The sequence below is a fragment of the Brachyhypopomus gauderio genome, chromosome 7, assembly GCF_052324685.1.
Source record: "Brachyhypopomus gauderio isolate BG-103 chromosome 7, BGAUD_0.2, whole genome shotgun sequence".
Classification (NCBI taxonomy): Eukaryota; Metazoa; Chordata; class Actinopteri; order Gymnotiformes; family Hypopomidae; genus Brachyhypopomus; species Brachyhypopomus gauderio.
The window spans coordinates 4,382,731-4,396,476 of record NC_135217.1 but is presented as its reverse complement, the minus strand read 5'-3'; the positions used below and the strand labels follow the sequence as shown (position 1 = coordinate 4,396,476).

General features: G+C 44.0%; 2 protein-coding genes across 5 annotated transcripts; both read left to right on the top strand.

Moving 5' to 3' along the window:
- The first annotated feature begins 1,957 nt into the window (after window positions 1-1,957).
- hoatz (HOATZ cilia and flagella associated protein) lies at window positions 1,958-8,150 on the top strand. Of its 2 annotated transcripts, none has more exons than XM_077011059.1 (6): window positions 1,958-2,271; window positions 2,907-2,942; window positions 3,028-3,098; window positions 6,282-6,341; window positions 6,923-6,975; window positions 7,697-7,763. In XM_077011059.1, the coding sequence occupies exons 1-6, from the start codon at window positions 2,061-2,063 to the stop codon at window positions 7,713-7,715; spliced, it is 450 nt and encodes a 149-aa protein (XP_076867174.1). In that variant the 5' UTR covers window positions 1,958-2,060; the 3' UTR covers window positions 7,716-7,763. The 2 variants fall into 2 exon arrangements, with proteins under 2 accessions (XP_076867174.1, XP_076867173.1); XM_077011058.1 differs by lacking the exon at window positions 7,697-7,763 and adding an exon at window positions 8,033-8,150 and having other exon boundaries at window positions 1,960-2,271.
- Window positions 8,151-8,782: 632 nt separating this feature from the next.
- On the top strand, window positions 8,783-13,469 carry layna (layilin a). 3 transcript variants are annotated; one of them, XM_077011056.1, is made up of 8 exons: window positions 8,796-8,904; window positions 9,395-9,412; window positions 9,750-10,047; window positions 10,323-10,480; window positions 11,001-11,045; window positions 11,544-11,630; window positions 11,831-11,933; window positions 12,229-13,469. In XM_077011056.1, the coding sequence occupies exons 1-8, from the start codon at window positions 8,829-8,831 to the stop codon at window positions 12,587-12,589; spliced, it is 1,146 nt and encodes a 381-aa protein (XP_076867171.1). In that variant the 5' UTR covers window positions 8,796-8,828; the 3' UTR covers window positions 12,590-13,469. The 3 variants fall into 3 exon arrangements, with proteins under 3 accessions (XP_076867172.1, XP_076867171.1, XP_076867170.1); XM_077011055.1 differs by having other exon boundaries at window positions 11,544-11,639; XM_077011057.1 differs by lacking the exon at window positions 9,395-9,412 and having other exon boundaries at window positions 8,783-8,904; window positions 11,544-11,639.
- The last annotated feature ends 277 nt before the right edge of the window (window positions 13,470-13,746 follow it).

The window sequence follows — 13,746 nt, the reverse complement described above, 5'->3', positions numbered from 1 at the left end:
TAGTTCGTAGACTGTCTGATTTCAATAGGCCATATTTTACAGAATACGTGAATTGACAGCAGGAAGACTCCTAGAAGAGATATAATCTCTTTTTGTGGCAATAACCGAGCTGTAAAAAACTATAACAGCGCCTGTTTGAGAGACATCACTGAGACTAGTACCGGCCACGGACGGCGGCGCGTGCGCAGCGCACGTATGACTTTGCGCGTGTACAAGCGCAAACAGTCCGCGTGCGAGCAGCGCCCTCCTTCCCGCGCGCAGCGCCTCGCGCCTCTAAGGGCGCTGAATTCAAACGGGTCACCGCGGCTCGAGCTATAAAGCCCGGAAAGTGAGTCGTGGAGTTTGAGCGTCCAAGTCGAAGATGGCAAAGATCGTTGTGGTTATTTGTTGGATAGATGCGTGACAACGTGAGGCTGCGTTTGGTGTCGGATCATCGCGAACCTAAGGAGACAGGTGCATGTAGAAAATATCTTACAACGTCTATTTCGTTTTTCATTCATTCATTCATATTTTGTTATTTATTCATTGATTGTTTAATTGACATTATAGGTAGTGATGCCTAACTTTATAATGAATGCTTGAAACAGAAGGAAACGTTTTTTTTTTGCAGAGGCACGCGGCCCGTTCACCTGCGGCCCCACCTGATGGTGTGACGTCGCCCGGACCGTGACAACGAGATACACAATACCGACAACAGAGATAAAGATACAATATTGTGAGATGGAAGTTCACCAGATCAGATCCTTTTTCGGGAGCAGTAGTTAGTCACTTTGGTCAGCTCGTCCTGTGGACATATGTAAAATGTATCCACTTGAATGGACTTTTATTTTGCTTTATTTTACAATTAGTAAGCTATAACTTTTAAAACAAATATTCAGATACGTAATGGTATAGAAAGTTGTTTACCTAAATAAGTGTTTCATATGTAATTTTAATGCATTTTTTAAAGATTCAGATAACCGTATATGATATTTGGAAGAATCTTTCTGCTGTGCTCCAGTCAGAGGACGCACATGGGACCAGTATACAGTATGTGGAGTTACTTTACCTTTTTGCGTACCTGTTTTTCTCACATTACTTTTTGGCGACATACTGGTTCCCTCACTTTTCTTTCACTATCCTGGGTTTTATTTGCATTTAAACCTTATTTGTTTGCCATAGTATGTAACTTTGTGTGTGTGTGCTTTTGAACTATGCCTGAAAATACATTAGGTTACTCATGAAAGAAGCTCCGTATATTTAAATTTATGTGGATGTGAAATGTAACTGTTGGGTCTACTTTTCCTGCTACTACTGGCGTTAGGATCACCTGTTGGGGTTGGTATGTAGGCAGTGTTGTTAGCTGATTGTTTAATACACTGTGCAATCACTAACCATACTGCCAACACAACTGCCTTCAAGAAACTGCATCACTGACTAGATAATCAGCCACGTTCACTGAAGCAACTGCAGAATATATCAGCCAGAAAATAACATTAGCCTGATGGTAATGTCATGGTGTTAACGCGAGACTGTGGGATATGAAAACATCTGTTTGGTCACCAGGCAGTGTAGTTAGCTGATTACGTTGGTCAGTAATCACTAACCTCACTACCGGCTGAACAACAGGCATTGCACGCTCTCGTGTATTTTTATTTTAAACCATTTTGAAATAAATGTCTATTCACAATAAATAAAAAAGACGAAACAAATTCGGGTGTCTGGCTTTTTAGTTATCTGTCTACATAACACTATGTGAATAGTGACACCTACAGTGGGTGAATGGACGATCAGTTTATAGATAAACTATGTGGCCGATATCCAGCTGCTTTATTAGATCTGCAGAGACATTTTTTAAGTATACGCATCTGTGCTATACCTATTAATTGCATCTAAACAAATGCACAAAAAAACAATAGCCTACAATCGCTTACAAAACTATGCACGCGATGTCACTCTGTTTCTCGTTATAACTTCCGCGCGCTCTTGCAGCACGGGACCGTGTCTCGTTTCCTTGACTACCGGGGCAAACAGCGTTCGCTTGCCAACCATCCAGCGCGTGCAGCACGGTGACCGACTAGATGTGCAGCATGACAGAGCGGCGAGGCACAAACACGTCTGAGCGCCTTCGTGATTTTGAAGAAGAGTACATGGTATTTGAGGGCTCGTCGCAAGAAGACGTGGCGTACGCGAAGGTTTTCTGGAGCTCGCTGTGCCTGCAGCCGCCGATAGAGTCCAACCTGGTGTCGGTGGACATCAGGCAGCGTCTGAAGATAGCCAAGGGCCCAGCGCGTGAGAGATGGGGTTTGGGGGGGGGGTGCATGCAGGGGAGACCAGGGATGGTTGTAACATTAATTCATTAATTGATACCAAAAACAAGGAGTTCCGCTGTTCGCCATCTTCGCCAGTGAAGTTTTAATAATAATAGTGAAGATTTTAAAATTGGGGTCCTGTGGCAGAGAACTTCCACACCACAGAATGTGCATCTAAACCAGTTAACATCTAGTTGTAGCGTCTGAATACACTATTTGATGTAGGTTTAAGCATGTGTGCAGGCAGGTGTATCAGTTTCTCACCCACTGTCTTATGAAATAGGACTACAGAGGGAAAGGAGAGAAAATGTCTTTAGCTGTCATTATGTGGCTAGAAGCACTTTTTTCAAAGCTGTTATAACCATCCTCACCCCTGTCAGCCATTGTTTATCTAGCTGTTGTAGCATGGTGTTTTGAAATTAGCATAGACGAAATACCTCACACTTTACATAAGAGACTATCTTTAATACAGTGCAAGTTAGATAATGCCAAAATCAGCTAAGAAGGGCCCAGAAAAACATCGGATGGTTTAAATGAGCTTGTTTTGGACCTTTATGGGCCTAAATGAAACCTTCAATGTTCCATTAAAGTAAATATTTCTTTTCCTGTTATTAGCTACCCAAGAAAGTCTCAAGTCCTCTACATTTCCCAGTAAGTGCCCGGTTTTCATCTATATGTAGGCTACAGCTATTTCTCTCTTTAATACATCCAATTTGACTTCGTGTTCTCACACCAGAAAACGACGAGTTTCTTCAAAAGGCCTCCCTGAAACAGAGTCAAGATGAGAAGAAGAGATATATGGAAGTGGTGAGCACTTTAATCCTCCTCTAAAACACATCACTACAGAATGCATTATTTGAGTGAACAATTTTATTAGGTCTGTATTTGCTATAACTGGAATCAGAATGTCCGTGTGATGATTGCATGAACTGGTGCGGGACAAAGGATGCAACGAGAAATTGTGAAAATGTTTAAAACGGCCGCCACAGGTGAAGTGGCGGATTGGTTCATCTTCTCAATTGGAGTATGGTTTGAGTTAGGGTTTGAGTTAGCATTTGAGTTATGGTTTGAGTTAGCATTCGAGTTATGGTTTGAGTTAAGGTTTGGCGGCATGTCCAAACGCACTGGGACGTATGATGCTGTCTTTCCTCCTCTGAAACAGGTCTTCTTGACCTCCATCTCTTTTCTATATAAAAAGAGCCTCACGTAATTCAACAGCTCAAACCCAACAGTGTATCAGGTCAAGGCTTTTTATTTGAATATATAGTGAAACGACATAACGCTGCTCCAGGACTATGGTGCAACCCAAGAGATGCAGGTACAGTAAAGATGAGGACCAGTATTCATTATACCATATAGGGCAACACCAACCGCTGAGTGGCACTTGAGTACAATGAACAGACATGATAAAGGTTTAACATATATCAGCAGATATGAAGTATCAGCCAGTTCTACATGTAAGAATACAGTATTTATTTTCTGGAAAATACAGTACTTTACCATTGGTTTGACTTGCAAGTTGGGCGCATTTCAGAGGCAGATGTGTAATTATACTTATGTAGCATAAGTCTAATTGCATTTTTCTGCTACCCTCCATAACTGCAGACAGCACTGATTGCTAGCCAGCTTTCATTGGGCGGATATAGATCTGGGATGAAAGATGGTTGGAGATCACAGAGGCGGGGCTTGCTGGATGTGGAGCTAGCAGGCGGAATCTGCTGCCTTTAGGTAAAAAAGGGCCAGTGCACTGCATTAACGAAATGAGCCTCCTGCTGGCATAACGGCGCACTTAAGTCCACAGCGTAAAGTGGCTTAAGCAGAACCGCCCCGCCCCACACCCCTGCAATTTAGGACAGCCCAGACCGGAATCACCCGGGCTGGACTGGATCACAGACAGTGTTATGCTTCCTTTTTCCTTATACGGAAGACGAGCATGGATAAAAAGATGATGACCAGCTTGCTCGTATCTTTTTGACGCATCATCAACCAGGCAGTAAACCTTATTGAATACAGCTCGATGCGTGTGCAGAGGAAGGCGTCGCTCTTAACGGACCGATCCCCCTGTTTATGGTTCCCGATGTGCTGCTTACCTCATGTTACAGGCTAATGAAAATGCCCCCGATAACCTGTCTGCAGTCTGTGTGCACCTGATGCTCTGCGACGAGACTAATGTGATAAAAGGAGTCTGGAGCGCTCTGATTTAGAGCATCCCGTTGCCGTCAGTCCCATGTAAACTCTCCCCCCGCAGCGCTCCGAGGAGCCAATCCAGTAATGCCATCCCAGAGGCCAGCGTCTTTAACGGGCTTCTTAGCCCCACTTAGCCATGCGCCTGCTGGGTGATTGATGCGCCTGCGGAGCCTCGGTCTCCTGCCGCAGTCCGCTAACCGCGGCCACTAATCGGATTAGCGGGCCTGGGACTCGCAGTTTGTGCTTATGAATCAGTTCATCCGAGAAGGGCCGGGAGAACTCGGGGAAGGTCGATCTGTCTTTCTGGGGCGTTCCTCTGCAGCAACAAGGTGAACATTGTTCTGGTTGAGCCTGGAGGTTTACAGCAGCTTCGGGAAGATGGAGGTGCAAGATGCCTGCAGTCTTGTGTTACTGTTATCCCCCCGATGGTTAGTTTGCCACCATCACAGTTCCTCTTGGTTCGGGAACAACCGAACCTGCCCAGGGTTGGTCGGCTGTCCCAGAGGATCACGAGGTTCTAAAATAGCTCAGTTGGAGTGTTGAAATGTAACCTGCCTATGTGCTGATGTTCATTTGACACACTTTTAAACTCCAATGCCCATTCGGGTTATTCTACCTTAAATGTGCTTTCATCAGCCTGCGGTATACAATACATTATACTAGCAGTATACACTAAAAGGGAAAATTACTTTCAGAAGTAGATTCATAGTAGCAGTAATAATAATAATAATAGAATAATATCAAGATAGATAGATAGATAGATAGATAGATAGATAGATAGATAGATAGATAGATAGATAGATAGATAGATAGATAGAAAGATAGATAGATAGATCAAAGTGAGAATTCTCTATTTAAAAATCCTTTTAATTCAAGGACATGAACAAAGTCTCAAAAATGCAACGTGTTTCATATTTTGGAGACACCTCCCGGCCTTACTGCCTTACTGCCAGTGTGTTTCGTATGGATGCACTGGTAAGTGTCTCCTGGTCATTCTCCATTATGTCTCTGACCACTGTGCTAGCCCTTCCCCCTCCCCCACGGATAATCAGCCTGGAAGACCCAAGACGGATGGTCCTCTAGAGAGCAGAGATGTTTCATATAACTCCTCTTAACTAATTGCTTCCCGTGCCCCTCTAAGCACACAGCTATATAGAAATGTGTAGGCTTATTAGGAAAAGGAACATTTTCCATCACTGAAACTCATCACTCAGTAGTAGATCTAAAGACACTAGTTTTAACACCCCATTTGCAGAATCTGAACATGAAGATATCGAACAAGAATGTGCATACAGTACATAAAATGCCCTGATGGACACATTGTGTGTAATGTAATTCAGGCACGGTGCAGCTGATCTGAAGATCAGGTTTGTTTCACTTTATGAATGCTTTAGTACCACATAACATGAGTCATATTCATAGCTAATGATAAACATATTCGACATTGCATTACATTACTAGAACTGATTAACCTGCCGTGAAATGATGTCTGTCTGACAAATGGATCCTGGGGTTGTATTCGAGGTGGAATCAATCAAATGACATTAATTACCAGCTGGCCGTGTGGCCAGAGACTGAGAACGTTAAATCAGCATTATAAGGCTTGTTTGGCAGCTGCAGTCAATGGCTGCCCGTGCCGGCGGGCCGGCTGGTCCTCAGCTCCGTGGAGGCCGCGTGCCCGCAGGTTGGCACCGGGCGAAGGTGGCAGGTGGCCGCAGACAGCAGCTGTCGCACAGCCCCGTGTCGTCTCGCTGCCCGGCTCTTACTGTACGGCCGTTCATTGCCTGCATTCTTGTCTCGAAGGCGCAACGGCGAGACGCGATCTTGGCGCTCTTTAGGAAGCAGAGAGAAGAGCGGATGAAGGTAAGACCACAGGGACCCACACGCTCCCTTTAGGGGGGTGAGTGAAGCACTCTGGGGACTGTTCACTGTAACAGCCTTCGCAGTTTCTGGAGGGGCACAAGAGAACTCATCTAGACAGCACAGTGTTTTATTTGCCTCCCATCCATTAGAGTGCTCGTCTCTCTCTCTCTCTCTCTCTCTCTCTCTCACTCCTTCTCTCTTTCCCCTCTTTCCCCCACTCCTCTCTCTCTCTCTCATTTCTTCTCTCCCCCACTCCTTCTCTTTCTTTCGCTATTTCCTCAGCACTTTTTCCTCAAAGCCTCAGCATATCTGAGTGCGCTCGCAGTGTCGGGGGGGTGGGGGGGGGGCTTGCTAGGCTTTCATGAAAAGTGGTCTGATGTTTCTAGGCCCTTATCATCTTGGTCACGTAGAGTCAGAATATCATAACCAGCACATAATCTTTCAGACATACGTTTTGTAAGAGTTTTAACCCTCCTGCTGCTAACATCTAAGACGTCTCCGTTTTTACACATTCCTGGAGAAACCGCCACGGCAAATCTGTAAATGTCATTCAAACAAACAAACATTTCTGCTCTCCACAGAAAGAAACAATATCCATTCAGCACAAGCCGAGAAGGTCCGAGCCAACTGAGAGGTAAGGCACAATTCTGAGCGTTAGCCTCATTTGGAGCCGGTGCCTCAGATGAACGATGCTGTAAATTGCTTACGATAAGAGGCAGGGTGCAGGATAGAGGCCTTCATTGATCAGGCAGATGTGGAAGCAGTAACCCTACCCTGACCAGGAATTTACTGCTGGGGGAAGTGGGAGGAGAGAGCCGTTATGCTGATGCCGTGCGATAAATCACTTGCAATTAAAAGAAAGGAAAACAAATAATACCGTAGTTAGTCGTGAAAGCTTTGCGTTTGGGACTACATGTGTGCATGTAAGAAACATTAATTCTAACATTTTTTGCTAAGCACTGAATATTTATACAACAATTATGTTATATTGTATTGTATTGTATTGTATTATAATATGCTAACCAGTCTTGAAATCTGCTGATAGGGTGTTATAAGATAAAGTGATTTATTTAAAGATAAGATAAAGTGATTTATTAAAACTCAGATATTGATCAGAAGAGTCTGATGTCCTCTTGTCTTTAGAGCTCTGGACACTAGAGAAGAAACCAGGACAGTGCAGATCTATTGATTTCCTGCCTGGGCATATGAAACAGCTCCTGTGTTGATTAATGTATAACCTGTTTCATATGGCAACACTATTCCTTAGTCATCAAAGGTGGCAGCTAAAGTGTAGCACTCCTCTATTGCTGTTAAAACACTAACAGTGTGTGTGTGTGTGTGTGTGTATTTAACAGACAGCTGTGGCAGTGGTGAATTAGGGGGGTTCACCTGTTGGGGCACGCGTTTCCAGTGACAGTGATTCCATCCCTGTCCCGATCACTTTTGTCCACATGTTCTGTAGTGTGTGAATTAGCTGGTCATTTGCCAGTGAGCTGAAGGAGTTGTGCTGGACTAAGAAATTCACAAACACATACGGAGGTGATGGGGTCAAATGTGATGGGGTCATGGAGCCTGGGACTGGGTTGTGATCAGTGAACAACGAGCGGTGATCAGCTGGAATATGGAACAGGCAGCTCAATGTTGCCACTAGCAGCCTGGTTAACTGTCCGCCACTGTTTGTGTTTCCACAGACTTTCTCTGAAGACACCTGCTGAGGATCCGAATCAGAATATAACAGAGGTCCAAGAGCTAATGTGATATATTTCAGACATGTGAAACCAACTACAGCGATTTTGTAGAGACAGACAGTTCTAACTGATGTCTCTATTAAAGAATTAAAGATGTTTTTAAGTTTAAAGTTTGCTATCCATTTGCAACCCTGTAAGCAGAAATCTTGGGGCCTGACACAATGTGCCACTTTAATAACCCTGAAAAAGGAGAACATACACCCCACCACCCCACCCCCACCCAAAGGGCCTACAGGGGACAGATATGACTTCACCACACAAAACAAGCTAGAATTATTCGTTTATGATCCACAGATAATGTCTGTAATAGCAATTGTTGTACTTACCAAACCGGTACCTATTGCAGTGTTTAATTTGGCACAGAGTACGACAGGCATGAAATGCATCTACTCTTCAAAAGGAAAGTGCTGACTACTGAAAACCGCAAATGGAACTTTTCTTTTCAGTACTTTCATAAACATCTTAACAAACTTTCTTCGGTTAGAGGGTGAGAGTGACTTCGCACATGGTCAGTGTCTGACCTGCTGATGAGCGATGACGTGGTGGCGCTCGTCACCGACGCTCGCGCGCGCTCCAGTCCAGCTGTCCGGGCTGTCAGAGATGCCAGTGACTGACCAAACAAGTGGTCAGTCTTCCACGAGCGCAACTCCCGCTTGGATATTCCCGGATCACTTGGTGTTAGCGCTAAAATGCTATTAGTGTTTTATGTGTAACGGAGGTAGGAGAAGCAACGAATGAAATGGATCTGATAACAGTGGTTAGTTTGGCTGTGCTGACGGTCACCGTTCCAGCATTAGGGTCCAAAATCCTCGGGGGTAAGTTCACATTTTCAAGTGATTCTTCTTAAATGGGTTTTATGGTCGCATATGCATGAGCATAAATATAAATAGCAGGTTTTAGTTTGCTGTATGCGGTGCGTCTTGATTAGTTTATTAAAATCATAACTTGTTCAACACTGCTTTACTTACCACGAATCCCACTGATCGTATTAATGAAATAACGACTGAACAGGTTGCTTAACAGACAACGTGTGTTTCATAATGTAATAGCGGTTTAGTTTCGTCGCGTGCGAATTGCATTTTGCAACAAGTAACTATTTTAGGTAGGCTGTATATTCACTGTATATGTAGAGTGTTTTCTGCATGTTATCTTTCACAGTACCTTTAGACAACTGTTCCTTTCTGTAGACGTGCGAATATTTCTGTTTTCTCTCTCTCTCTCTCTGTGCTTCTTTTGATCATTAAATATTTTCTCCTTCCATCACTGCTCGTGTACCTGGTGTTTGGTCCATCTCGTGTTTTTCAGACGTTTACGAGCCTAGAGGTACGAGTCTAAACACAGCAGTCCGCTGTAGTCAATGTAGGATTGACCGTGTTTTAAAATCAGTACATTCTCAGTTGTTCGTTAATACTTTTACCGAGCTACTACTACAGGCCTACTATTTTTCCAATCTGTCTTTTTAATTATCACCAACATCTCAGAAATAAAACATTTACACTGATACGTTCTCACTTTAAATCACCTTGCATAAACTAAAATGTGTGCATTTGTACAAGGATGGATAATTCTTTATCACATCACGTTGCACATTTGTATACTAAATGAACACCGTGTGCACCTCTTCCACGTTTTTATTTATATTTATATATTTATTTTGAAGGCCAGCGGATCTGTAAGCGCGGCACCGACAAGCCCTGCTATAAAATCGCCTACTTCCAGGACCCTCGGCGCAAAGTGAACTTCGAGGAGGCCACAAGATCCTGCAAGAGCGACGGGGGCGAGCTGCTCAGCATCGAGTCTTCCTCTGAACAGAGACTGATCGAGGGATTTATTCAGGAACTTAAAGCTTCGGACGGAGACTTCTGGATCGGCCTGCGCAGGGAGCCGAACTACGAGGAGACGAGCGGAGACTGCGCGTCTCACTATTACTGGCTGGATAGCAGCCGGTCGGCTTTTAGGTCGGAACAACCTTTTACATACAAAAAAAGCACGATGCAGAATAAAAGTCGGCAGACACGTTTATTAAAAACAGTAGCTGCGTAAACTGTTTTACTTATTTTATTTTTTCTTTGACCTTTATTTATACAGGCTGTCCCATTGAGACTTGGGGTCTCATTTACGAGAGACCTGTTTTTCATTCACTGCAGTACATTAATTTAGCAGCGCCTGTGTTCTTGCTGTAATTTGGATCTAAGATGTTCCTCACTGAGTGTGATCATTCTCCTGGGGGCAGGAACTGGCACACCGACGAGCCGTCGTGCGGCTACGAAGTGTGCGTGGTAATGTACCACCAGCCGTCGGCCCCTCCGGGCATCGGGGGCCTCTACATGTTCCAGTGGAATGACGACAACTGCGAGACCAAGAACAACTTCATCTGCAAGTATACCAAAGGTGTGCAGCCCTCGTGTTCTTCAGGTCAAAGATCTCTTTAAAAGATTGTCACTGAAAAAGATTGTCACTGAAAAAGATTGTTTCGTTGTTTTTCCAAGTCAGTGTTTAGGTTACGCCTAACCTTCCCCTTCAATGAATTCTGTGCGACTCTGAAGCAAATGTGTTTTTTTTTTATCTATAGCTCTTCAACACACCTGAAACTGTAAGAGACCTGACCATAACTCGTTAGATTGCTGAACACATTGTTGTAGATCTGGGGAGAGTGGTGTATCCCCAAAGCTCACTTCTGAGTTGTGGATTTCTGATATGGCCCCCAACCATATCTCTGGGATTCACAGAAGGCCATTATACCACCCCCACAAAGAGTGCATTGGACACCCTGTGTAGGCGGAAAAAAAGACCCGTTCAGACCTTGACCTAGTCCAAACCCGGCAACAAGATATTCAGAGGAAATGTAACGATCGTAGCACTGTTCCAAGATGTCCTTGTTTTTCTGATAGTTACTGTGATGTGCTTTCAGATAAAGCTCTGGTCCCCACTTCTACAGGGAACAGAACACGTGCAGGTAATCTGTTAGAGAGGCTGAAATCATTGGAGGCGTGTATTTGCAGTGAATATTTTAACGTTGTATGAATTCTGTTGCTGTTTTTTAACCCAGTCCTCAGCCTACCAGTCCGTCCAAGGCTTTTGCTCTGTCCCAGATCCTAACCAGTAAGAAAAGTGAATACCTGGGACAAATGAACTGGGAGTACAGGGTTACAGCAAATATATGGACTGTCTGGTGGGCTTTGAGGACTGGTTTATGGACTACTGTTGTACATTTGTGTGAAGCTCATGAATCATGATGAGAATCATCGTAATATGTACAGGCAAATAAGGACACCTAGTGGCCCAAAGATGAATTTGGAAATCTGGGCAATTCTGCAATTTGTGCTGTACTAGTGGTGTTCATCCATTAGGTCATTTTTCTCGTTATAATGTAGGTTGCATTTATTCCTTAGAATATTAATGCACACAACTGTCAGATCAGATCCTATCCAAGTTGATTCTTCTTGTTTTTCAGATACTTTGCCTACAGCTAAAGTACCTAAGAATCCTTCAGTCACCATCACAAACGATGGGATGGAGGTCGTTGTTTCTGAACCTACAGGTACAAAACGTAGGTCTTACCCTAAGATGTTAGAGTTAAGCAGATTGATCGTGGGATTCAAAGTAGAATATTTACTAGAGTTACTGAACAAATAAAGTGAATAAAGTGTGATTCTTGACATTGTGCTGTATTTAAGACAGCTGGGTGATTTTATTTGTATTATTTGTATAATATGCTTATACTGTGAACCTTTCTTTCAGATAACATTCTCAATATTGCATACATCATTCTCCCCACAATACCACTACTGCTGCTTCTTATAGTAGCTACTGGGCTTTTCTGCTTCAAGCTGTTCACCAAAAGGTTTGCCTTTTGTATCTCTAACTCAGAGTTGATTGGACATATAGGCGTGGTGTCAAAAACGTATACAATACGTGTGATTGATTATAAAAGGCAACCTATTCTAATAAATCCTAACCTAGTTATTTCTAACTCTTCTAATAGCTAGAATAAGTAGGTACTGTAATCTGCCTTTTCTAATCCCAGATTAATGAAAGTCATAATGGTTGAACATTCTCTTCCAGAGAATGTGGTCAGAACACATTGCTGCGATTTGTGGGTTTGTTCTTGCCTGACATCATCGGCGTTGCCTCCGCAGGAAAAAGGCCCGAGCGGAGGCCTCCGCCACGGAGCCCGGCTACTGGGCGTCGAGCGAGCACTGCCCCAGTCCCAGTCCGGATGTGTACAACGTGATCCGCAGGCAGCACGACGCGGACCTGGCCGGCACACGGCCGGACATCAAGAACACCTCGTTCCTGGGCTCGTCGCCCGACACGCCCACCGGCGACTACGACAACCTGGCCGGGCGCGGTGACACGGAGAGCGGCTTCGTCACGCTGGCCAGCACCGAGAGCGGCTTCGTCGCCAACGACATCTACGAGACGTGCACCGCGGGACGCAGCGGTAGCAAGTACTATCGGGAGCACAGCTGGCTGGACAATGAGCTGTACGGCTACTGAAGGAGAGGGAGGCAGGGCTTTGGGGGTGGGGCTGAATAGTTTGCTGCTCTGTGATTGGTGCAGTAGGCTCTTGTCTTTCCTTCTTTCTTTTTTTTTTTACCTCTATGCCACTTTCTGAACTTGAATGTTGAGCCAGATGATGGACTGGACCCCATCTCTCCGTAATGTGAGCATCCACATTCTCAGAAAGGCAGGGGATGACGGCTGAAGTGGCCCAGGATTTTGGTTCTCTGGGTCTCGAACATTTTCAAGGATTAAGCTCAAGGCACTCAAGGATAAACGTGGACTCTGGCCTTGGCATGAAATCAAAGGCAATTAATACAGAGAAAAATGACATGCGACTTCCATTAGAGTCATTCTACACGTTCTTGTTAATTCATTTAAACTTAATCTTTTAATGACAATGCAAAGGGGTTTTGTTGCTGTATGTTTATTAGCCTCTTTATGGCATCCCATTACCTCATATACTGTATGTATTGTATGTTTAAGGGGATGATATTCTGATGTTCAGCCTCCCCAATGCTGATCCCAGCAGGAATATTTGCCATTTACCAGTCAGTGTTTGGGCCCTAACACCCAAAAGACGACTCCACTCCCAGCACTACAAATGCCCATGACTGCAAACAGCTCATGCGTTATGAGGCTGAGGCCACAGGAAGTTAAGTTTGTGGACGAGCTAAAAGCAAGATAGTGGTGTATGTGCTTGCCTCTTCAGTGGGGGGTTTGCATGGTCTTGCAGTGCTGTTCCTTCCACGATGCCAGCCACATTTTGGTCTTGAAAATTAAAATGTGATCTTCTCTACGACGGCTTGTAGACCTAAATCCAAATATTCTCTGCATTGTCTTTCAGTAACATAGGAATGTGTCTTATGCAATTATGCAAATGAACTATTATAAATAAACTAAAACAAATTAAACCAGGTTTTTAGATACATTTATTCCACTCAGCAGCAGTGGCTGCTTATATCTATTTGCATAAAACTGTTATAACAATTTGTGCGTAGTATAACCAGTAGAGGGCGCTAGATACACTAGCGTTCTCAGTTACCTTGTATTTGCATGCAATTGAAATCTTTAAACCGAGTTGTAATATGTTCACGGTTCACCGTGCACAAAATATATTTATATACAGGTTTTATACGGCTTATACGTTATGC

What these genes read in the sequence shown, in the direction of transcription:
- hoatz (XM_077011058.1), top strand. Translation starts at nt 2,061, where the DNA reads ATGTGCAGCATGACAGAGCGGCGAGGCACAAACACGTCTGAGCGCCTT. An exon ending in CAAGTCCTCTACATTTCCCA is followed by an intron (nt 2,943 to 3,027) that starts GTAAGTGCCCGG and finishes TTCTCACACCAG; the next exon opens with AAAACGACGAGTTTCTTCAA. An exon ending in AGAGAGAAGAGCGGATGAAG is followed by an intron (nt 6,342 to 6,922) that starts GTAAGACCACAG and finishes TGCTCTCCACAG; the next exon opens with AAAGAAACAATATCCATTCA.
- layna (XM_077011055.1), top strand. Translation starts at nt 8,829, where the DNA reads ATGGATCTGATAACAGTGGTTAGTTTGGCTGTGCTGACGGTCACCGTT. An exon ending in AGCAGCCGGTCGGCTTTTAG is followed by an intron (nt 10,048 to 10,322) that starts GTCGGAACAACC and finishes TCCTGGGGGCAG; the next exon opens with GAACTGGCACACCGACGAGC. An exon ending in TGAACCTACAGGTACAAAAC is followed by an intron (nt 11,640 to 11,830) that starts GTAGGTCTTACC and finishes CCTTTCTTTCAG; the next exon opens with ATAACATTCTCAATATTGCA.